Source organism: Oncorhynchus nerka, linkage group LG1 (assembly GCF_034236695.1).
Source record: "Oncorhynchus nerka isolate Pitt River linkage group LG1, Oner_Uvic_2.0, whole genome shotgun sequence".
In the NCBI taxonomy this organism is placed as follows: Eukaryota; Metazoa; Chordata; class Actinopteri; order Salmoniformes; family Salmonidae; genus Oncorhynchus; species Oncorhynchus nerka.
The window spans coordinates 13119787-13145664 of record NC_088396.1 but is presented as its reverse complement, the minus strand read 5'-3'; the positions used below and the strand labels follow the sequence as shown (position 1 = coordinate 13145664).

The 25878-nt window shown below is 41.9% G+C and overlaps 1 protein-coding gene across 1 annotated transcript; it reads right to left on the bottom strand.

The window, feature by feature from the left end:
• Positions 1-15982: 15982 nt before the first annotated feature.
• LOC115143683 (T-box brain protein 1-like) lies at positions 15983-24124 on the bottom strand. Its single transcript, XM_029684187.2, has 6 exons — positions 19011-24124; positions 18562-18716; positions 18179-18300; positions 17695-17853; positions 17470-17531; positions 15983-16846 (listed from the first exon to the last, which is right to left on the bottom strand). Exons 1-6 carry the CDS (start codon positions 19691-19693, stop codon positions 16009-16011), a joined length of 2019 nt encoding a protein of 672 aa, XP_029540047.1. The 5' UTR covers positions 19694-24124; the 3' UTR covers positions 15983-16008.
• Between the last annotated feature and the right edge of the window lie 1754 nt (positions 24125-25878).

Here is a 25878-nt window from a genome sequence, read left to right as displayed (position 1 = left end):
TTACTCACAAGTTAACACAAGAAATGTACATAACTATAACAAGGCTATATACAGGGGGTACCAGTACCAACTCAATGTGAGGGGGCACAGGTTAATCAAGGTCATTTGTAAAGTGACTATGCATAGATAATAAACAGCTAGCAGCAGCAGTGTAAAAACAAAAGTAAATGTAGTCTGGGTGGCTTGATTAGTTTAGCAGTCTTATGGCTTGGGGGTAGAAGCTGTTAAGGAGCATTTTGGTCCTAGACTTGGCGCTCCTGTACCGCTTGCCGTGGGGTAGCAGAGAGAACAGTCTATGACTGGAGTCTTTGAAAATGTTCTGACACCGCTAGTATATGGGTCCTGGATGTCAGGAACCTTGGCCCCCGTGATGTACTGGGCCGTATGCACTACCCTCTGTAGTAGTGCCTAACAGTCAGATGCTGAGCAGTTGCCATACCAGGCGGAAATGCAACAAGGTTAGGAAGCTCTCAATGGTGCCGCTGTATAACTTTTTGAGGATCTGGGGACCCATGCCATGAGGTTTTCAGTCTCCTAAGGGGGAAAAGGTGTTGTCGTGTCCTCTTCACAACTGTGTGTGTTTGGACCATGATAGTTTGTTGGTGATGTGGACACCAAGGAACTTAACTCTCAACCGGCTCCACTTCAGTCCTGTCAATGTTAATGGGGTCCTGTTCGGCCCTCCTTTTCCTATAATCCACGATCAGCTCCTTTGTCTTGCTCACATTGAAGGAGAGGTTGTTGTCCTTGCACCACACTGCCAGCTCTCTGACCTCCTCCTTCTTGGCTGATTCATCATTGTCGATGATCTGTCCCCTGTTGAGTCGTCTGCAAACTTAATGATGGTGTTGGAGTCGTGCTTTAAATTTATTTATTTATTTATTTATTTCACCTTTATTTAACCAGGTAGGCTAGTTGAGAACAAGTTCTCATTTGCAACTACGACCTGGCCAAGATAAAGCGTAGCAATTCGACACATACAACAACACAGAGTTACACATGGAATAAACAAAACATACAATCAATAATACAGTAGAACAAAAGAAAACAAAAAGTCTATATACAGTGAGTGCAAATGTGGTAAGTTAAGGAAATAAATAGGCCATGGTTGTCATGTATTGTCATGTTATGTCTTGTCCCTGTGCTTTCTCTTCTCTTCGTTTCCCCCTGCTGGTCGTATTAGGTTACTTTCTCTCTCTCTCTCTCTCTCTCTATCGTTCCGTTCCTGCTCCCAGCTGTTCCTCATTCTCCTAATGACCTCGTTTACTCTCTCACACCTGTCCCCTCTTTTGCCCTCTGATTAAGTCTCTATTTCTCTCTCTGTTTCTGCTTCTGTCCTTGTCGGATTCTTGTTTGCTTTGCCCTTGTCCCGTCCTGTCGTAATCTGCCTCTTCATCAGATGCTGCGTGTGAGCAGGTGTCTCTGTCCTCTACGGCCCGCGCCTACCCGGTGGGACCAGCAGTCTGTTGCCGCTAGCCCTGCTATTCTCCTCTACTACTAGAAGGGGGACTCTCCTGTAAAGATAGAGGATTTATGTTTTCCCTGTTTGGACATCTCCTGTAAAGATTGAGGATTTATGTTTTCCCTGTTTGGACATTAAAAGACTCTGTTTCTGTTAAATCGCTTTTGGGTCCTCACTCACCTGCATAACAATGGTGGTGAAGTAATTACAATATAGCAATTAAACACTGGAATGGTAGATTGGCAGAAGATGAATGTGCAGGTAGAGATACTGGGGTGCAAAGGAGCAAAATAAATAAATACCAGTATGGGGATGAGGTAGGTAGATAGATGGGCTGTTTACAGATAGGCTAAGTACAGGTGCAGTGATCTGTAAACTGCTCTGACAACTGGTGCTTAAAGCTAGTGAGGGAGATGTGAGTCTCCAGCTTCAGAGATTTTTGCAATTTGTTCCAGTCATGGGCAGCAGAGAACTGGAAGGAAAGATGACCAACGGAGGAATTGGCTTTGGGGGTGACCAGTGAGATATACCTGCTGGAGCGCGTGCTACGAGTGGGTGCTGCTATGGTGACCAGTGAGCTGAGATAAGGCGGGGCTTTACCTAGCAGAGACTTGTAGATAACCTGTGGGTTTGGCGACGAGTATGAAGCGAGGGCCAACCAACGAGAGCGTACAGGTCACAATGGTGGGTAGTGTATGGGGCTTTGGTGACAAAACGGATGGCAATGTGATAGACTGCATCTAGTTTGTTGAGTAGAGTGTTGGAGGCTATTTTATAGATGACATCACCGAAGTCGAGGATCAGTAGGATGGTCAGTTTTACGAGGGTATGTTTGGCAGCATGAGTGAAGGATGCTTTGTTGCGATATAGGAAGCCGATTCTAGATTTAATTTTGGATTGGAGATGCTTAATGTGAGTCTGGAAGGAGAGTTTACAGTCTAACCAGACACCCAGGTATTTGTAGTTGTCCACGTATTCTAAGTCAGAGCCGTCCAGAGTAGTGATGCTGGACGGGCGAGCAGGTGCTCGATTGAAAAGCATGTATTTAGTTTTAAGAGAGTTGTATGGCATTGAAGCTCGTCTGGAGGTTAGTTAACACAGTGTCCAAGGAGGGGCCAGAAGTATACAGAATGGTGTCGTCTGCGTAGAGGTGGATCAGAGAATCCCCAGCAGCAAGAGCAACATCATTGATGTATACAGAAAAGAGAGTCGGCCTGAGAATTGAACCCTATGGCACACCCATAGAGACTGTCAGAGGTCCAGACAACAGGCCCTCCGATTTGACACACTGAACTCTTATCAGAGAAGTAGTTGGTAAACCAGGCGAGGCAATCATTTGAGAAACCAAGGCTGTAGAGTCTGCAAATAAGAATGTTGTGATTGACAGAGTCGAAAGCCTTGGCCATGTCGATGAATATGGCTGCACAGTAATGTCTCTTATCGATGGCGGTTATGATGTCGTTTAGAACCTTGAGCGTGGCTGAGGTGCACCCATGACCCGCTCTGAAACCAGATTGCATAGCGGAGAAGGTATGGTGGGATTCGAAATGGTCAGTAATCTGTTTGTTAACTTGGCTTTCGAAGACCTTAGAAAGACAAGGTAGGATAGATATAGGTCTGTAGCAGTTTGGGTCTAGAGTGTCACCCCCTTTGAAGAGGGGGATGACCGCGGCAGCTTTCCAATCTTTGGGAATCTCAGATGATATGAAAGAGAGGTTGAACAGGCTAGTAATAGGGGTTGCAACAATTTCGGCAGATAATTTTAGAAAGAGAGGCTCCAGATTGTCTAGCCCGGCTGATTTGTAGGGGTCCAGATTTTGCAGCTCTTTCAGAACATCGGCTATCTGGATTTGGGTAAAGGAGAAATGGTGGGGGCTTTGGCGGGTTGCTGTAAAGGGTGCCGGGCAGTTGACCGGGGTGGGGGTAGCCATGTGGAAAGCATGGCCAGCCGTAGAGAAATGCTTATTGAAATTCTCAATTATAGTGGATTTATCGGTGGTGACAATGTTTCCTAGCCTCAGAACAGTGGGAAGCTGGGAGGAGGTGCTCTTATTCTCCATGGACTTTCCAGTGTCCCAGAACTTTTTTGAGTTAGTACTACAGGATGCAAATTTCTATTTGAAAAAGCTTGCCTTAGCTTTTCTAACTGCCTGTGTATATTTGTTCCTAACTTCCTTGAAAAGTTGCATATCACGGGGGCTATTTGATGCTAATGCAGAACGCCACAGGATGTTTTTGTGCTGGTCAAGGGAACTATACCTATTCCTAGTTCTAAATTTTTTGAGAAGTGCATGCTTATTTAAGATGTTGAGGAAGGCACTTTTAAAGAATAGCCAGGCATCATCTACTGACGGGATGAAGTCAATGTCATTCCAGGATACCCCGGCCAGGTCGATTAGAAAGGCCTGCTCGCAGAAGTGTTTCAGGGAGCGTTTGACAGTGATGAGAGGTGGTCGTTTGGTCGCAGACCCATTACGGATGCAGGCAATGAGGCAGTGATCGCTGAGATCTTGATTGAAAACAGCAGAGGTGTATTTGGAGGGCGAATTAGTTAGGATGACATCTATGAGGGTGCCCGTGTTTACTGATTTGGGGTTGTACCTGGTAGGTTCATTGATAATTTGTGTGAGATTGAAGGCATCAAGCTTAGTTTGTAGGATGGCCGGGGTGTTTGGCCACACAGTCGTGGGAGAACAGGGACTTCAGGAGGGGACTAAGCATGCACCCCTGATGGGACCCCGTGTTGAGGATCAGAATCACAGATGTGTTGTCGCCTACCCTTACCCCCTGGGTGCAGAAGTTGCAGAGGGAGGTGTTTAGTCCCAGGGTCCTTAGTGATGAGCTTTGTGGGCAACTATGGTGTTGAATGCTGAGCTGTAGTCAATGAACAGCATTCTCACATACAGTGGAGAGAACAAGCATGTACAAAGCATGTAGAGGTCTGTCATTTTTATCATAGGTACACTTCAACTGTGAGAGGCGGAATCTAAAACAAAAATCCAAAAAATCACATTGTATGATTTTTAAGTAATTAATTTGCATTTTATTGCATGACATAAGTATTTGATAACCTACCAACCAGTAAGAATTCCAGCTCTCACAGACCTGTTAGTTTTTCTTTAAGAAGCCCTCCTGTGGGGGATCACGTGACCCTTGAACGAGATGGCCGCATGAACTAAGAGCTCCACACAAGTAGTTTCCAATTCCTAAACTTACCTCCACTCCAAGTTCAAACTCATTTAGCTTTAGTAAAAAAAAAGTCATGGCGGCTACAAAAGGCGACACTACAGGTGACATTTTTACCCGGACTCGAGCATTAGCGACGGAGCTCCAAAAAGCCTCCAAGAAGAAGCTAGCTTCAGAAAAAGCTAGCGCCATTAGCCAGGAACAAGAGGACCCGCTCCCCCCGAGGCACAACGAATGCCAACCTCGCACTCTGTCGAAGACATCCTTTCTGAGTTGAGATCCCAACGTACAGAACTAAACACTAAATTAGATGCCATTAACTCTCAGCTCAGTGCGATAGGGGGGGGCAAGGTGATAATCCTGGAAAACGCTTTGCCTGACATCAACAACAAGATAACCATAAACGCGGGGCGCCTGGACGAGGCAGAGGGGCGAATCCTATCCATGGAAAACTTATTGACAGATGCCATGGAAACAATAGCATATGCTAAAAAGAAAATAGAGCATCTGGAAGAGAAAACAGAGGACCTGGAAAACAGGGGCGAAGGAATAATTGTGTTCTATTCAAGCTGAGCGAAAAAGAAGAGGGAAACATGCCACTGATCCGCTACCTGCAAGACAAAAATGTCCCGAGTGGCTCCACCTGTCCACCGACAGGCCCATAGAACTCGAGAGAGCTCACCGAGCACTGAGGCCCCCACCAGCAGCCAGACAACCAGTCTGGACGGGGGCTACTGTGTCATTTACTCAATGCGGGGTGGAGAGGATGAGGCATTTCTTTGGTGGGGAGAGGGAGACGTTGTGCGTTGCTAACTGTTCCCGTTTTTTTGTTTTTTTTCGGAACACAGAATTGAGACTAAGCTGGGGGGTAATAGATCCAACGGGATCTTTCGAGTTGTTTGGGAACTCGGCTGGGGTGTTCAGAGATTATTATTTTATGTACACCATTTATTTTCCTTTTATGTGAACGCAGCTGTAACTACTATCCACTTTTACCCAGCGATGACTTGCACTAAAGTTTGATTACTGTTCGATGACGATGACTAGTACCTTAAATCTATTGACATGGAACTGCCATGGTCTAGGGCATGCAATAAAATGGAAAAAGATACTATGTGCTCTAAAAAAGGAAAAGGCAGACATCGCGCTATTACAAGAGACACACCTCTGTGATGCTGAACATGCCAAACTCCGCAGAGCTTGAGTGGGACAGGTGTATTTCTCATCTTTCAAATCAAACAGTAGAGGCACAGCCATACTTATCCATAAAAATGTTCCATTCATAATTGACAAAAACATATCTGATCCGGAGGGGAGATTTATTTTGATAACTGGGTCACTATATGGTCAACCAATTACTATCTTAAACATATACGCCCCTAACACAGATACTCCTGCTTTCATGTCAAAAATGATAACCCTGTTCAATGAGCATTGTGTTTCCTTTGGCGTGGTGGCCGGAGATTTTAATTGTACCCTTAACCCAACCCTAGACAAATCATCTCAAGTCCCCACCACAAATCCTAGATCTGCAAAGATGTTGAACTCTCTTACTAAAGAGATAGGACTGATAGATATCTGGAGAGAGACTAATAGCTCATCTATGGACTATACATACTACTCTAATGTCCATAACACCTACTCCCGTATAGATTACATTTTTATTCCAAAGAGTTTCATAAATTCAGCCACATGTACAATCGGACCCATAGCACTTTCAGATCACGCCTTTGTCCACCTCCACTTTGACCTCTGCAAAAACATCCCGAGGTCAAAGAGCTGGAAATTCAACACCTCCATGCTATCTAACGAAGCGTTCCATACATTGGTAACTACATGGATAGACAACTACACACAAGACAATAAAGATGATCCTGTTTCTCCGGCCACAATGTGGGACGCTGCTAAAGCCACACTAAGAGGTCATCTAATTGCATATGCTTCCTCTAAGAAAAAAGCAATGGAAGCACACAGGCTAAATCTTGAGGGGGAGCTGGAACGCTGTGAAAAAATACATAAACAATCCCCAGACAGCACCTCCTGGAGTCATCTTAAAGCAGCCAAAGCCAAAGCCAGGACTACACTCGGGAGATAAAAAAATGGTTTTCAGTCAGAAAACCAGTCAGAGCGTACAATCATGGCTATCCGAACAGCAGAGGACGAGGTCACATATGACCCAAAAAAGATAAATTTAACTTTTCATGATTTTTACTGCAAACTATATACCTCTGAGAGAAAACACACGGAGGCAGAACTCCACTCTTTCCTAGAGGAAATCTCGCTACCTAAACTATCAGAGACCGACCAAGAAGATCTCAACTCCCCCTTCACTCCTGAGGAGATCCTGGAGGCAATTACCTCCATGCCACCTAATAAGTCCCCAGGCCCAGATGGATTCCACAGAGAGTTCTACAAAGCTTTTTGGCCCCAGCTCAGCCCTATCTTCATGCCAATGCTGGAGGATTTTTGCAAAAACGGAGTTCTCCCAGAATCAATGCACACAGCTCGCATTACAGTGTTGCTAAAAAAGGACAAGGACCCCCTATCCTGCTCGTTCTTCCGGCCCATAAGCTTGTTGGATTTCGACTATAAAATAATTACCAAATTGCTCGCCAAAAGACCAAAATAATAAAAGCGGACCAAACTGGATTTATTAGAGACAGATACTCTTCTGATAACATTCGCCGTCTTTTTAATATTATTGATCAAGTAAATGCACAGAAGACCCCTGTCCTGCTGGCTTCACTGGATGCTGAGAAGGCGTTTGACAGGAGTGGAGCTTTCTGTTTTCAGTCTTAGAAAAGTTCAATATGGGCCCAAATTTTATTAAATGGATCAAATCACTATACTCTCATCCAAATGCCATGGTGACTACTAATGGACTGAACTCTGACAGATCCCCTCTGGAACGGGGCACAAGACAAGGGTGCTCGCTGTCCCCCCTGCTCTACTTGTTGGGGGCGGAGCCTCTGGCAGAGCTGATAGTCATTTAGGTCAACATTGGATCATTCAGAGATCCTCACTGAACTTCTGGAGAGAGTTTGCTGCATTGAAAGTAAAGGGGCTGAATAATTTTGCACGCCCAATTTTTCAGTTTTTGATTTGTTAAAAAAGTTTGAAATATCCAATAAATGTCGTTCCACTTCATGATTGTGTCCCACTTGTTGTTGATTCTTCACAAAAAAATACAGTTTTATATCTGTATGTTTGAAGCCTGAAATGTGGCAAAAGGTCGCAAAGTTCAAGGGGGCCGAATACTTTCGCAAGGCACTGTATATATGTGGGTATGTATGTATATATATATATATGCACCAAGGAAAAAAAAATATATATATATATATTTTTTTCTTAATCTTTTATTTTAATTGTATTTTTTTTCAAATGTATTATTATTTTATCTTTTAAAAACTTTTAAAAACTTTTTTAAGCCTGTCACATCTGTGAATGTGGAATGTGTTTTGTTGGTTGATTGAAAAACAAGAAAACTTAATAAAACTTTCAATTGAAAAAAGAAGCCCTCCTGTTCTCCACTCATTACCTGTATTAACTGCACCTGTTTGAACTCGTTACCTGTATAAAAGACACCTGTCCACACACTCAATCAAACAGACTCCAACCTCTCCACAATGGCCAAGACCAGAGAGCTGTGTAAGGACATCAGGGAATGGAAAATGGAAGAAGTTGGAAGAAGTTCAAGATGATGGTCAATCATCCTCGGTCTGGGGCTCCATGCAAGATCTCACCTAGTGGGGCATCAATGACCATGAGGAAGGTGAAGGATCAGCCCAGAACTACACGGCAGGACCTGTTCAATGACCTGAAGAGAGCTGGGACCACAGTCTCAAAGATATCCATTAGTAGCACACTACGCCGTCATGGATTAAAATCCTGCAGCGCACGCAAGGTCCACCTGCTCAAGCCAGCGCATGTCCAGCCCCTTCTGAAGTTTGCCAATGACCATCTGGATGATCCAGAGGAGGAATGGGAGAAGGTCATGTGGTCTGATGAGACAAAAATAGAGCTTTTTGGTCTAAACTCCACTCGCCGTGTTTGGAGGAAGAAGAAGGATGAGTACAACCCCAAGAACACCATCCCAACCGTGAAGCATGGAGATGGAAACATCATTATTTTCTGCAAAGGGGACAGGACGACTGCACCGTATTGAGGGGAGGATGGATGGGGCCATGTATCGCGAGATCTTGGCCAACAACCTTCTTCCCTCAGTAAGAGCATTGAAGATGGGTCTTCCAGCATGACAACGACCCGAAACACACAGCCAGGGCAACTAAGGAGTAGCTCCGTAAGAAGCATCTCAAGGTCCTGGAGTGGCCTAGCCAGTCTCCAGACCTGAACCCAATAGAAAATCTTTGGAGGGAGCTGAAAGTCCGTATTGTCCAGCGACAGCCCCGAAACCTGAAGGTTCTGGAGAAGGTCTGTATGGAGGAGTGGGCCGAAATCCCTGCTGCAGTGTGTGCAAACCTGGTCAAGAACTACAGGAAACGTATGATCTCTGTAATTGCAAACAAAGGTTTCTGTACCAAATATTAAGTTCTGCTTTTCTGATGTATCAAATACTTATGTCATGCAATAAAATGCAAATTAATTACTTAAAAATCATACAATGTGATTTTCTGGATTTTTGTTGTAGATTCCGTCTCTCACAGTTGAAGTGTACCTATGATAGAAATTACAGACCTCTACATGCTTTGTAAGTAGGAAAACCTGCAAAATCAGCAGTGTATCAAATACTTGTTCTCCCCACTGTAGGTGTTCCTTTTGTCCAGACGGGAAGGGCAGTGTGGAGTGTGATTGAGATTGCGTCATCTGTGTATCTGTTGGAGTGGTATGCAAATTGGAGTGAGTCTAGGATTTCTGGCATGATGGTGTTGATGTGAGCCATGACCTTTCAAAGCCTTTCTAAGCACTTCATGTGGCTACCGACGTGAGTGCTACAGGCGGTAATCATTTAGGCAGGTTACCCTCGCTTCCTTGGGCACAGGGATTATGGTGGATTGTTTGAAGCATATAGTTATTACAGACTCTGCCAGGGAGAAGTTGAAAATGTCTGTGAAGACATTTGCCAGTTGGTCCGTGCATGCTTTGAGTACAAGTCCTGGTAATCCATCTGGCCCAGTGGCTTTGTGAATGTTGACCTGTTTAAAGGTCTTGCCACATCGGCTACGGAGAACGTGATCACACAGTCGTCCGGAACAGCTGGCGCTCTCATGTATGCTACAGTGTTTCTTGCCTCAAAGCGAGCATAAAAGGCATTTAGCTTGTCTGGTAGGCTTGCATCACTGGGCAGCTCGCAGCTGAGTTTCCCTTTGTAGTCCGTAATACCTTTCAAGCCCTGTCACAGCCGACGAGCGTCAGAGCCGGTGTAGTAAGATTCAAGGAGGTGACCAAGTATCTGATGGTCACTCTGACAGAGCTCCAGAGTTCTGCTATGGAGATGGGAGAACCTTCCAGAAGGACAACCATCTCTGCAGCACTCCACCAAACAGGCCTTTATGGTGGAGTGGCCAGACAGAAGCCACTCTTCAGTAAAAGGCACACGACAGTTCGGTTGGAGTTTGCCAAAAGGCACCTAAAGGACTCTCAGACCATTGCAAACAAGATTCTCTGGTCTGACGAAACCAAGATTGCATTATTTGTCCTGAATGCCAAGAGCCACGTCTGGAGGAAACCTGGCACCAACCCACTATGAAGCATGGTGGTGGCAGCATCATGCTGTGAGAATGTTTTTCAGAGGCAGAGATTGAAAGACTAGTCAGGATCTAGGTAAATATGAACGGAGAAAAGTAAAGAAGATCCTTGATGAAAACCTGCTCCAGAGCATTCAGGTACTCAGACTGGGGGGGGGGAGGGTCACCTTCCAACAGGACAATGACCCTAAACACACAGCCAAGACAACACAGGAGTGGCTTCAGGACAAGTCTCTGAATGTTCTTGAGTGGCCCATTCAGAGCCCGGATCGAACATCTCTGGAGAGACCTGAAAATAGCTGTGCAACAACGCTCCCCATCCAACCTGACAAAGCTTGAGAGGATCTGCAGAGAAGAATGGGAGAAACTCCTCAAAAACAGATGTGTCAAGCTTTTAGCATCATACCCAAGAAGACTTGAGACTGTAATTGCTGCCAAAGGGGCTTCAACAAAGTACTGAGTAAAGGGTCTGAATAGTTATGAAAATGTGGTATTTCAGTAGTTGTTTTTTTTATTATAAATTTGCAAAAATTTATAGACACTTGTTTTTGCTTTGTCATTGTGGGGTATTGTGTGTAGATTGATGAGGGGAAAAAATATTTAATCTATTTTTTAATAAGGCTGTAAGATTACAAAATGTGTAAAAAGTCAAGGGGTCTGAATGCTTTCCGAATGCACTGTATATATAAAGTTGAAGTCGGAAGTTTACATACACCTTAGCCAAATATATTTAAACTCAGTTTTTCACAATAAGAATGTGAAATGTCAGAATAATGGTAGAGACAATTATTTATTTAAGCTTTTATTTCTTTCATCACATTCCTAGTGGTTCAGAAGTTTACATACACTCAATTAGTATTTGGTAGCATTGCCTTTAAATTGTTTAACTTGGGTCAAACATTTCGGGTAGCCTTCCACAAGCTTCCCTCAATAAGTTGGGTGAATTTTGGCCCATTCCTCCTGACAGAGCTGGTGTAACTGAGTCAGGTTTGTAGGCCTTCTTGCTCGCACATGCTTTTTCAGTTCTGCCCACAAATGTTCTAATGGATTGAGGTCAGGGGTTTGGGATGGCCACTCCAATACCTTCACTTTGTTGTCCTTAAGCCATTTTACCACAGCTTTGGAAGTATGCTTGGAGTCATTGTCTATTTGGAAGACTCATTTGCAACCAAGCTTTAACTGATGTCTTGAGATGTTGCTTCAATATATACACATAATTTTCCATCCTCATGATGCCATCTATTATGTTAAGTGCACCAGTCCCTCCTGCAGCAAAGCACCCCCACAACATGAGGCTACCACCCCCGTGCTTCACGGTTGGGATGGTGTTCTTCGGCTTGCAAGCTTCCTCCTTTTTCCTCCAAACATAACAATGGTCATTATGGCCAAACAGTTCTATTTTTGTTTCATCAGTCCACAGGACATTTCTCCAAAAAGTACAACTTTTGTCCCCATGTGCAGTTGCAAACCGTAGTCTGGCTTTTTTATGACGGTTTTGGAGCAGTGGCTTCTTCCTTGCTGTGTGGCCTTTCAGGTTATGTCGATATAAGACTTGTTTTACTGTGGATACAGATACTTTTGTACCTGTTTCCTCCAGCATCTTCACAAGGTTCTTTGCTGTTGTTCTCGGATTGATTTGCACTTTTCGCACCAAAGTAAGTTTATCTCTAGGAGACAGATCGCGTCTCCTTCCTGAGCGGTATGTCGACTGCATGGTCCCATGGTGTTTATACTTGTGTACTATTGTTTGTACAGATGAACGTGGTACCTTCAGGCGTTTGTAAATTGCTCCCAAGGATGAATCAGACTTGTGGAGATCCACAATTTTTTTCTGAGGTCTTGGCTGATTTATTTGGATTTTCCCATGATGTCAAGCAAATAGGCACTGAGTTTGAAGGTAGGCCTTGAAATACATCCACAGGTACACCTACAATTTACTCAAATGATGTCAATTAGCCTATCAGAAGCTTCTAAAGCCATTACATAATTTTCTATATTTTTCGAAGCTGTTTCAAGACACATACAACTTAGTTTATGTAAACGTCTAACTCACTGGAATTGTGATACAGTTAATTATAAGTGAAATAATCTGTCTGTAAACAATTGTTGGAAAAATTACTTGTGTCATGCACAAAGTGAATGTCCTAACCGACTTGCCAAAACTATAGTTTGTTAACAAGAAATTTGTGGAGAGGTGAAAAACTAGTTTTAATGACTCCAACCTAAGTGTATGTAAACTTACGACTTCAACTGTATATAGTCTGGACACACCTACTCATTCAAGGGGTTTTCTTTAGTTGCACTATTTTCTACATTGTAGTATTATAGCGAAGACATCAAAACTATGAAATAACACATATGGAAACATGTAATAACCAAAAATGTTAAGCAAATCAAAATAGATTTTAGATTCTTCAAAGTAGCCAAACTTTTCCTTGATGACAGCTTTGCACACTCTTGGTATTCTCTCAACCAACCTCACCTGGAATGCTTTTCCAACAGTCTTGAAGTAGTTCCCACATATGCTGAGCACTTTTCCTTCACTCTGCGGTCCAACTGATTCCATTTAATCTCAATTGGGTTGAAGTTGGGGGATTGTGGAGGCCAGGTCATCTGATGCAGCACTCCATCACTCTCCTTCTTGGTCAAATAGCCCTTACACAGCCTGAAGGCGTGTCGGGTCAATGTCCTGTTGAAAAACAAATGATAGTCCCACTAACCGCAAACTCCTCTGAAGAGTTGATGATGAGATGTGTCTGTTACTTGAATTCTGTGGAGCATTTATTTGGGCTGCAATTTCTGAGGTAAAGTTAACTCTAATTAACTTTTCCTCAGCAGCAGAGGTAACTCTGGGTCTTCCTTTTCCTGTGGCGGTCCTCATGAGAGCCAGTTTCATCATTGTGCTTGATGGTTTTTGCAACTGCACTTGAAGAAACTTTCAAAGTTCTTGACATTTTCCGGATTGACTGATCTTCGTGTCTTGAAGTAATTATGGACTGTCGTTTCTCTTTGCTTATTTGTGCTGTTCTTGCCATAATATGGACTTGGTCTTTTAGCAAATAGGGCTATCTTCTGTATACCACCCCTACCTTGTCACAACACAAGTGATTGGGCTCAAACGCATTAAAAAGGAAAGACATTACACAAATTAACTTTTGACAAGGCACAGCTGTTATTTGAAATGCATTCCAGGTGGAAGCTGGTTGCATTCCTCATGAAGCTGGTTGATAGAATCCCAAGAGTGTGCAAAGCTGTCATCAAGGCAAAAGGTGGCTACATTGAAGAATCTCAAATATAAAATATATTTTGATTTGTTTAACACTTTTTTGATTACTTTATGATTCCATGTGTTACAGTGGGGCAAAAAAGTATTTAGTCAGCCACCAATTGTGCAAGTTCTCCCACTTAAAAAGATGAGAGAGGCCTGTAATTTTCATCATAGGTACACTTCAACTATGACAGACAAAATTAGAAAAAGTCCTGAAAATCACATTGTAGGATTTTTAATGAATTTATTTGCAAATGATGGTGGAAAATAAGTATTTGGTCACCTACAAACAAGCAAGATTTCTGGCTCTCACAGACCTGTAACTTCTTCTTTAAGAGGCTCCTCTGTCCTCCACTCGTTACTTGTGTTAATGGCACCTGTTTGTACTTGTTATCAGTATAAAGGACACCTGTCCATAACCTCAAACAGTCACACTCCAAACTCCACTATGGCCAAGACCAAAGAGCTGTCAAAGGACACCAGAAAAAAAATTGTAGACCTGCACCAGGCTGGGAAGACTGAATCTGCAATAGGTAAGCAGCTTGGTTTGAAGAAATCAACTGTGGGAGCAATTATTAGGAAATGGAAGACATACAAGACCACTGATAATCTCCCTCGATCTGGGTCTCCATGCAAGATCTCACCCTGTGTGGTCAAAATGATCACAAGAATGGTGAGCAAAAATCCCAGAACCACACGGGGGGGCCTAGTGAATGACCTGCAGAAAGCTGGGACGAAAGTAACAAAGCCTACCATCAGTAACACACTATGCCGCCAGGGACTCAAATCCTGCAGTGCCAGACGTGCCCCCCTGCTTAAGCCAGTACATGTCCAGGCCCGTCTGAAGTTTGCTAGAGAGCATTTGGATGATCCAGAAGAAGATTGGGAGAATGTCATATGGTCAGATGAAACCAAAATAGAACTTTTTGGTAAAAACTCAACTCGTCGTGTTTGGAGGACAAAGAATGCTGAGTTGCATCCAAAGAACACCATACCTACTGTGAAGCATGGGGGTGGAAACATCATGCTTTGGGGCTGTTTTTCTGCAAAGGGACCAGGACGACTGATCCTGGTTAAATTCATTAAAAATCCTACAATGTGATTTTCGGGATTTTTTTTCCTCATTTTGTCTGTCATAGTTGAAGTGTACCTATGATGAAAATTACAGGCCTCTCTCATCTTTTTAAGTGGGAGAACTTGCACAATTGGTGGCTGACTAAATACTTTTGTGCCCCACTGTATATACATTTGAGTTAAAAATACAATGAACAAAACATAGATCACATATGCATGCTTACCTTGCATTTCCGCATAATTTTGCACCTTTTGGGAAAGTGGTCCAGGCCCTCCACTACCCTCTGTACGAGCCTCGTTAGGCTATGGTCCCTGCTGTTTTATACCGGTGACCTGTAGGCCAATCAATATGAACTTGAGCCACACAAATTCATTATTTCATCATTGGTACATGCATAGGCTAGTTTGGATTTAGAAAGATGATAGCTTCTTGCTCCAGGTAATTAGCTTTTATATCGTTTATTGCAATGAAGCACATTACAGCAGATACAGAAGCTTCCACATAAAACACAAGCTATAAAAAAAATGATGGATGGTCAGAGAAAGACTTGAAAATTACATGTTTTTTCTCTTAGTAATGTAGTAAAAATTACACTATATTAACATGTATAACGTTTATTACCACACCTATAATGAATGTCTGTCTTATTTTGAGTTTGATCAAATGGCTGTGTCCTCAAATGTCTAACATCTGATTGTTTTCTACGGACACTGTGATTGAACATTATGGGCAAAGAGTACTACAATGGGAACATAAATAATTAGGCTACATGTACTCAGATCTCACTCTGTTACACAACGAAATAGCCATCATAGACTCTCTCTCCATCGTTTTTAAAAAATCACATTGTATGAGATCACTTGACTATATCATAGGCCTACGATTTGCGTTTTTAAAACACAACTAACAACGATTTCTATTCTTCAGAATCTTACAAATCAATTCAATAGTTTACAATCATTTCACAATATCACAAAATGGTTAAATAGCTTATTATGTACATCATTTTCATAATTACAATAGACAATAGCTGTTGATTAAAACTAGTTTAAATTAAATAAAGAGGCATGTAGGCCTTCAGCTATTAGATAGCAAACTAATCATGTTAAATGTAAACGTCGCCTAAATTTTCCCAGTAGGCCTATGCGCTACAAGCCGACATTTTTTAATCCTTCGTCAATATTGGTCCAAGACAGGGTGTGCATTACAACTGATCGGCCTATCAGTTGGATATTATCAGTTGCATATAAAGATAGATTAATCTAAATAGAACACATTCCCCCCCCCCCCCCCCCCCCCGTTTTGTGGTTGTCTAACTGTGTGGATAGAAACTATAGTAACCAATGTCCTTAACGCAATTTTTCTCACACTCTCTTGGAGGCAAGATCTCAGATTTCAACGGGGACACTGTTTCCGAAACCGGTGTGGCAGACGGTGAAATTCTTCTCCGTTTAGCTTGCTCAAAGATACCAGAATCACTTGAATCAATCGACTTGATTGAAGACGGCGTCTCTATCCAGCTGGATTCGGATAAGTCTTTTGATTTTGCCTCGTTAGACCCACCGATGGGTGACCTTTCTGTTGGGATGGTGTCCGCGTTATCAACCAGGTAGTTGGACGTGCCTGTTCTGCCAACAGAATTTGTTGGCCAGCAAGAGAGCACAGAGCTAGACTTACTGCAGTACTGGGGTGGTGTGTGTGTGCCCCAGCCGGAAGGGTCGGCATAGTAACCTAGAGGTCTGTTTGAGCACCCTGTAGTGGGCAGTGGAAGTGTCTTTACTCCAGCTGCTGCATAGGACAGCAGGGTGGCCGCGTTACCGGCAAAATCAGCAGCCGCGGCAGCATCGTATGGCGAGGCGGCAAAGTCCAGTCGGTTATTGGCAGGGTTGACAAACCATCGCTGCGGGGATGCAACTGTGGGCTCTTCGGTTTGTTGCGGGGATAGCAAGCTGTTACTAAGTGGGACGCTGCGGTCCGTGCCAGGTCCAGTCCCTACGCCAGGGTGAAAGCGAGATTTGGCATAACTGCTGACAAATTGGTCCTGTAGGAAAGAACCAGCCATGGCATATCTCGCACCAGGCATGATCTGAGAGCGAGGCGAGTCACCCGGTGATGGTGTTAACCGGTCAATGTCGCAACCTGTGTAGACACTGAAAAGACGAGGAAGAAACAGACAAACAAATTATGAATCACCATGGGCTAAGGTTGTCACTGCCAATGTGATGTGCAAGAATGGAACAAACTTTGTTCATGACTCATTTCTTAAAAATGCTGAATAAACTATGTTTTTGGAGAGGGAACATCAGCAAATAAATGTAAATAAATGTCGTGATAAAATTGTCACCATTTTATAATGTGGTAATTACATTGGATTGTTTAAAGGCCTACTCCAAAATATAATGCTTACCCACCGGGTACAGACGTCAATTAAACTTCAAGTCCACGTTGGTACAACGTAATTTTGATGAAATACATGGAAACAACGTTGATTGGACGAGTGTGTGCCTAGTGGGTATGATCAAATGTGTCCCCATTGACATTCAAGAACATTTTACATTTGATCAACGAGGACACAAAATGTTTTCCTGACAGTTAAATGTATTTACATTTCAATTGAACACGAGCAAAAAAATTATGAGGTAGCCTGTGCTACACTTCATGTACATAAACTCTATAATTTGTATTGCCTCGGAGAGATGAGGAACCAAACGAAACAAACGGTTTCATAATGAGAAGGGATCAATAACAAATAATAAATGGCAAATAGTCTTACGTGTCATAGTTGTCCCGAAATCCTTTAGCAAATGGATTGTGGTCGATTTTTAGCTGGGTAATCTGCACACAAAAACAAGTATGACGATTTTAGGAATAGGTGCATGTAGTTGTTTATTCCTAATTACGTTGCAAATCCGAATATGCCAAACGAATTGTGTCTTTCGATAGGCAACAATACTAGAATACTTAACGAATGGAATTATCATCAATCAGATTCTCTTACATCGGTATTCTGGTAAGCTGTGACTGCGATGAACTGTGTTTCTGGGAAGGTGAACGTCTGTACTCTTCCAGGTTGGCTGGAGTCCTCGGTTCCGTCTTCGTTGACTTCCACCACATGGAGCCTGGGCTGGTACTTGTGAAGCGATTGTAGAACCACCATCTGGAGGTAGACAAGTAAGGAAGAGATTCCATGACCACTGTCAATTTCGACCTACATTTGGAGCCAATAAGCCATGATGTAGGCTAAATGAACCAAACTGAAGACAGGGTATGGCTTTCGTTTTTTATGACATTTTCTGAAAACTATTATTTGGACTTTTGATGGTGATGTATCATTGGAGAAAGACCTAATAAATATTGTGTAATAACTGCATAAGGTGCGCGCAACAAACTCTCTCCATGCACACCGCTCAATAGTTAATTCAGCGTCTCTGAAAGTCTCTGATCATATTATTTTACGTTTATAAAACAAGGTCGTAGCTGACCTGTCCGGTGTTGTTTGAGCCTCCTTTATTGTTCGTTAATTTCAGCTTCCCAAATGAGATTTCTTGGCGCATCCAGTGCGCACCGGTGTTTGGAGAGTCAGGGTGCATGTACACCCTGTTTCCTGTGGAAAACAAAGAAATGACATAGCCTACATTGAAATGTGTTGTTTTTACAAAATATCATACACATCACAATATTGATTTTCAATTACATTAATTCGATGATATCATTTTGTAATTGTATTAGCCTAATGTTGCGTGTTAGCTTGGAACGGCTGAATCAATTTAAGATGATTCTTCTTTTTATAATATAAACTACTCTTAATTATCAACCATTACCATCACTGTATTATTCACAGAGATGTAGAGGAACGTAGGCCTACCTGTGACATTGGTGTCCGCTTTGCCACATGGTACCCACTTGCCACCTTGGAATCGCCAGTGATTTGGATCAGCAAGAATAACATCCACAAATATGTTGTAGTGCGCCGTCGGATCCAGACCAGAAATGTTGAAACTCAAAAAGGGGAACATTCGTCTGCAGGTAATAATTAAAAATATGTAAATAATATTTGGTCAAGATCGGTGTAAATGTCCTGCATAATAGACCCTGTCCAACATTTGGTGATTTACCCAATTTGAAAGTATTACTGCAACAATTCAAGAAAAACATAGTTATTTTTTTTAAATTGTAATTTATAATAAAGGCAATATATTGAACGAATTACAATTGCAATGCCCTTCCTTATTTAAAACAAATCGGACGCATGCGTATTACTTCACAAGCTATACCAAACTTGTGATTAAAATTAATGTAGCTGAGAATACCTACCGTCCTTGTTTGGTGATTATCATCTCTGTTTGATGTCTGTGAAACTTCAGCCACAGGGCCCTGTTGCACAGATACACCTGCGCTTTCCCAGGCAGCAGCCCAGCTTGCGCCGAGGAAAACTGGTAGAACGCCCCTCCTTGATAAGTGTGTCCATACTGTTGTGCGTATGGGTAACCCGCGGTTGGGTAGCCTTGCGGAGAGCTGTTGGTCAGAAGACTATTGTACGCTCCATTAGTGATGACTGGATGGTGGGCCAAATAACGACTCGGACTCCCGATAGAAAAAGCCGGGTGCGCTGGTCCATGTTGACTCGGATAGGGGAACATAGTACTTGGAGTTGCTGAGACTGACTGTGGTTGGCTAGATTGCGAAAGGGTATACCTTTCTCCTGTAGATCCATCGAAATTATGACGAATTTCAGAGACTCCGTGGAGATCAGGAGAGAGTTTACCTCTCTGGACGTCCCCTGATGCGTCCTTGGAGTCCGGGAAATTGTCAGCCTCTGACTGGTTCGTCATCCCCCTGGAATTTTTTTTCAGAGTTGAACTTCTCTCCAGGTTGTCACTAGCAGATATAATAGGATGGTCCTGCAAGGATAGCTCAGATCCATCGGAGCTTGGGTAGCCTCTGCCCACATTCAGACATTTCTTGGAGAGCCCACTAGTGCAATTCTCGAGCTGCATAGCTTTCAACACTATTAACGCAAACTATATGGAATCGCAAGCTTTTGTTCACTCCTAACTCTATATAAGACACGCAAAAAAATCGCCTTCCTATATTTTCAGTCACCTTGAGTAAGAGCAAATGAGCCAATTGACACTATCCTGCAATCAGGAAGGTTTTGCTATTCATCACTCTTCATGCATTGCTAATGAAACAACTATTGCTATTGGTTAGCTCAAGACAATAATTTAATTAGACAGCTCTTAATTAGGATAATCATGAGGGCTTTGCCCATAAACCCAATTTGCTTTCAGAGACAATCAGCCAGTCCTTATTTGATAACATTTTACTTTATGTGATATATTTATTGTAGATATCACACCAATGTTAATTGTTTATTATCTTAATGATGCATTGCCACATGCTCATATAAATATCAACAAAAATAGGCCGGAATCTTAGTTACGTTTTTCCCATGTATATTTCGACATTATTATGGGAAATATGCGTTATTTACCTATTCATCTGGTAAGAGGGGCAAAGTATGTCTACCGGAGAAACAAAAATATATTATGAACATACCAAAAGTGACAAGCAATGACAGGCAGTGCACTTCATGCTTTAAAATGTTTGTGATAGCGTGAAATGATGCCGTTCCTCTGAAATGTGTTTGAGTCTCAAGGCAGGTAAATATTTCATTATACTGGTCCAAAGTTATGAATCAGAGCACTCATAACAATGAGTGAGTGAGTGCAATGACAAATAAAATAAAATAAACATCAAAATCAGCAAGAATGGGGAAAAACACCAATAAAATAACGTTATGAAAGTAATTTTGAAATTTCAGAATTTTAACAAATGTATAAAATCTTTTTGTTCAATGATGTCATAACATAGCACTATTATTATTAAACGAGTCGACTCTTGAGTTTCATTGTTTGATTAGCAGTTATAGGCCTAATTAATAATACACAGGGAAAAAGGGAAAATCTGATATTCCTCTAAAAATATTTCTGCATTAAAGGTCGATTTCATCTAATCATTTTGACTGTTTTTCCGTATGAGAGCTTCATTGATGTGCATGGGCAGTGTGACAGCGTCATTGGATAAAATCCAACCTGAACGTTGTGGTCCAGACTGAGCCAAGACGATGCTGTGTCTTGCTTTACAAGGCTGGCAAAACTCCAACTACTTACTTATTGACTGAAATACATGATAGGTTATCCAAATGTGAGATGTAGACCAATATTTTGTATTTAAATGTCTCTTTGGAAACTCAGGCGATTAATACTTTTTTGAAGAGGATAAATAAATAAAAAACGTTAAAGCTCCATATCAACACTGATATTTGTTTGCTGTTTGGCTGACATAATTTCCTACTCAACAGCTAGATTTAGAGAACTCAACTCAGTAACCATCATGTGCAGTGTTCACAGTTGTGTATTAATCTTAAACATTAAGTTATCTATTTGGGAGATTTTGAGCGGTTCTGGCCCGTTTCCGACGGACATTTTTGTGTACAGAGCACTCGGTGAGTGACGCAACATCAATTGCCGTGCACTCCGTGAAAGCTCTGGTTGTCCCGCTTCGCATGACGCTCTCTGCTCTCGTCTGAGATACAGTATGTGAAATCTCACACCATGATAAATATTTGCATAGAGAGCGACATGTCACATTTTCTGGCCTATCCAGACAAAGGATCGACTTCCTCTGGCGGTGACCCTTGCAGCTCCGTTTACAATAAGGCATATGAGGGATTTGAAATGGAGAGCCTGGCAATTGCAGAAAAAGCAGCATCATCTAGTTTAGATATAGTCAATTGGATTTAGAGCTCTAAATATACAAAACTACAACATCATTTTGTAGAATTGAAACAATTCCACTTTCTCTTCGTCACATAGGGATGAAATCACATAGTGCTTAAAGCTGAAGTTATAATGAGTTAGCAGGCATTTGAATGTTGGAGCGGCTGGTAGTTTAGTGGTTAGAGCGTTGGGCTAGTAACCGAAAGGTCGCTGGATCATAATTCCCGAGATTACAAGGTAAACAAAACCTGTCGTTCTTCCCCTGAACAAGGCAGTTAACCGACTGTTCCCCGGTAGGCCGTCATTGTAAATAAGAATTTGACTTGCCTAGCTAGTTAAACTTTGATTTTTAAAAAATGGCGTCTGGGGTTGCTGGACAGAACATTTTATGTCATCAATTAAATTAAATGGGGACAATTTTGAACAGTCACTAAGATTGAACATATTTATTTTACTGTTATAAGAACGATGAAATAAATCGTTTATAATTTGATTGTTACTATATTTTGAAACCACTTAATTCATTTCAAGCCCACTTTTGTTGAAAAGGTAAAAAAATATATATGTGTTTTCATATTTTCATCATATTTTCTATACTGTGTATTAAGCTTTTGTCCTCAAAAGTGAGCAATATAACTATTTTTACTAGAAAGGTGCAATTTTAATATCTCTGGCAGTATAAGCATTACATTTAAGTCATTTAGCAGACACTCTTATCCAGGGCAACTTGCAGGAGCTTTGCTCAAGGGCACATCAACAGATTTACAGTTGAAGTCGGAAGTTTACATACACCTTAGCCAAATACATTTAAATTTAATTTTAAATTTAATTTTTTAATTTTTATTTATTTTTTATTTTTTATTTTTTTTACAATTCCTGACATTTAATCCTAGTAAACATTCCCTGTTTTAGGTCAGTTAGGACCACCACTTTATTTTAAGAATGTGAAATGTCAAAATAAGAGTAGAGAATGATTTATTTAAGCTTTTATTTATTTCATCACATTCCCAGTGGGTCAGAAGTTTACATACACTCAAATAGTATTTGGTAGCATTGCCTTTAAATTGTTTAACCTTTTGGGTAGCCTTCCACAAGCTTCCCACAATAAATTAGGTGAATTTTGGCCCAATCCTCCTGACAGAGCTGGTGTAACTGAGTCAGATTTTTAGGCCTCCTTGCTCGCACATGCTTTTTCTGTTCTGCCCACACATTTTCTATGGGATTGAGGTCAGGGCTTTGTAATGGCCACTCCAATACCTTGACTTTGTTGTCCTTAAGCCATTTTGCCAGAACTTTGGAAGTATGCTTGGGGCCATTGTCCATTTGGAAGTTCCATTTGCGACCAAGCTTTAACTTCCTGACTGATGTCTTGAAGTGCAGCAAAGCACCCAAACAACATGATGCTGCCACCCCCGTGCTTCACGGTTGGGATGGTGTTCTTCGACTTGCAAGCCTCCCCCTTTTTCCTCCTAACATAACGATGGCCATTATGGCCAAACAGTTCTATTTTTGTTTCATCAGACCAGAGGACATTTCTCCAAAAAGTACGATCTTTGTCCCCATGAGCAGTTGCAAACCGTAGTCTGTCTTTTTTATGGCGGTTTTGGAGCAGTGGCTTCTTCCTTGCTGAGCGGCCTTTCAGGTTATGTATAGGACTTGTATATATATATGTATATAGGACTTGTTTTACTATGGATAAAGATACTTTTGTACCCCTTTCCTCCAGTATCTTCACAAGGTCCTTTGCTGTTGTTCTGGGATTGATTTGCATTTCTCATTTCTCCACAGGTACACCTCCAATTGACTCAAATGATGTCAATTAGCCTATCAGAAGCTTCTAAAGCCATGACAGTATTTTCTATAATTTTCTAAGCTGTTTAAAATGCACAGTCAACTTAGTGTATGTAAACTTCTGACCCACTGGAATTGTGATACAGTGAATTATAAATTAAATTATAAATTAAATAATCTGTCTGTAAACAATTGTTGGAAAAATTACTTGTGTCATGCACAAAGTAGTTGTCCTAACCGACTTGCCAAAACTATAGTTTGTTAACAAGAAATTTGTGGAGTGGTTGAAAACTTCCGACTTCAACTGTATCACCTAGTCGGCTCCGCTACGGGCCCAACATTCCCAACCTCTTGGCTACATGCCGCCCATAACTAGGTATTGTTTATGGCCCATGATAAATAATTACTTTTGGGTATGTCTATTTAGGTGGAAATGTACATTTTGACATTACATTTAACTCAAAGGGATCAGCACAACCAACTGATAACATTTTTTTAGTGCTGGGTGATCCCAGCGTCTCTATCACGATGGTACAGTTTAGCTTTCGTTAGGTCCTTGGTAGTCTTGAAGTTCTAGCAAGTTCAGCAAATGCATTTCTCTTCTCTCTTACATGATAGGTGGGGAAACACAATGTGAGTGCTGTGGAGCTGCATGGTTCAATACCATTGCTACAGGCCAAGGCAGTTGACTAGTGATAGTGAGAGGATGAGCTACTAATAACTGAAATGGCGTATTGGCGGCAATCAATAAAGTTTGACTGAAGTAAATTAAACAGAATACTTTTGATGTATACAACTTCCCTGTTTTCTTCAGTCATCAACATTATATTTCAGGGGGAAAACAGCCAAGCTTGAAATAAAGCATAAAGCATCAGTATACTGAACACACATAAATGTTATATTCTGTTTCAATAAAGTTGCATAAAGTGTGTGTTAGAACCTTAAACAAGCCAAATTGAATGGTGCAGAAGAAGCCCCCATCTCTGATAGTGGGGTTTCCAGTAGAGGCTAGAGGCTTTGTATTCTAATGAAGAGTTGCGCATCTATGAAGCTAACAAGAGAGGTCATTACAGCAGGGCAATAGGGTCCAGGATCCTATTCCTGTGAAATGTACAAGCATGGGCTTGCCCGTGCCTCTAACCAGGAACTGGCGCAGGTCTTCTCTTCCTCATTACAGGATTATGGTTAACTTCCATCACTGATCTTTAAAGGACAATTCCACCCCAAAATATGTTGGTATTTGTTTCATTCATCCATTGTTGACATAGTCCCGAAATGTTTTGCTTGTCAACAATCAAGTTTTCAAGATATGTAACTTTCAAAATACAGAAATCATCCCTGTATGATGCATTTTGCATCAGCATTATATGATCCAAAATGCATCATAAGGGGATGCATAGAAAAAATGGTGCCGGAGGAGATGGCTGCTGTTTTGCGGGCTCCTAACCAATTGTGCTATTTTGTGGGGGTTTTTGCGTTGTTTGTAACTTATTTTTTACATAATGGTTCTGACACCGTCTCTTATGACCGAAAAGAGCTTCTGGATATCAGAACATCGATTACTCACCTCGAACTGGACAAAGTTTTTTTCTTTAACAAGTTGGACACGAAGGATTTACTCCAGATACCCGACCAGACCCAAATCCCCGCCATTCACATGAAGAGAAGACGCCGATACAGGAATTCGCCAATACGAGAATTCTGTCGGCGAGTGGGTAACCCGCCTCTACCATCCATCCTATTGGCCAACATGCAATCATTGGAGAATAAACTGGATGAGCTCCATTAAAGACTATCCTACCAACGGGGCATTAGAAACTGTAATATCTTATGTTTCACCGAGTCGTGGCTGAAAGACGACATGGATAATATACAGTTGGCTATTTTTTCCATGTATCGGCAAGACAGAACAGCTGCATCCGGTAAGACAAGGGGTGGCGGTCTATGTCGATTTGTCAATAACAACTGGTGTGCAAAATCAAATATTAAGGAAGTCTTGAAGTTGTGCTCGCCTGAGGTAGACTATCTCATGATAAGCTGTAAACCACACTATTTACCAAGATAGTTTTCATCTATATTTTTCATAGCTGTCTATTTACTCACCACAAACCGATGCTGGCACTAAGACCGCACTAAGACCGCACCGATGCTGGCACTAAGACCGCTGTATAAAGCCATAAGCAAACAAGAAAATGCTCATCCAGAGGAGGCGCTCCTAGTGGCCGGGGACTTTAATGCAGGGAAACTTAAATTTGTTTTACCTAATTCTACCAGCATGTTACATGTGCAACAAGAGGGAAAACAATTCTACACCACCTTTACTCCACACACAGAGACACAGACAAGCTCTCCTTCGCCCTCCATTTGGAAAATCTGACCATAATTCTATCCTCCTGATTCCTGTTTACAAGCAAAAACTAAAGCAGGAAGTACCAGTGACTCGCTCAATACAGAAGTTGTCAGATGACACAGATGCTGAGCTGGCATCGAGGAGTATGCCACATCAGTCATCGGCTTCAGCAATAAGTGCATCAATGACGTTGTCCCCACAGTGACCATACGTACATAAGCCATGGATTACAGGCAACATCCACACTGATCTAAAGGGT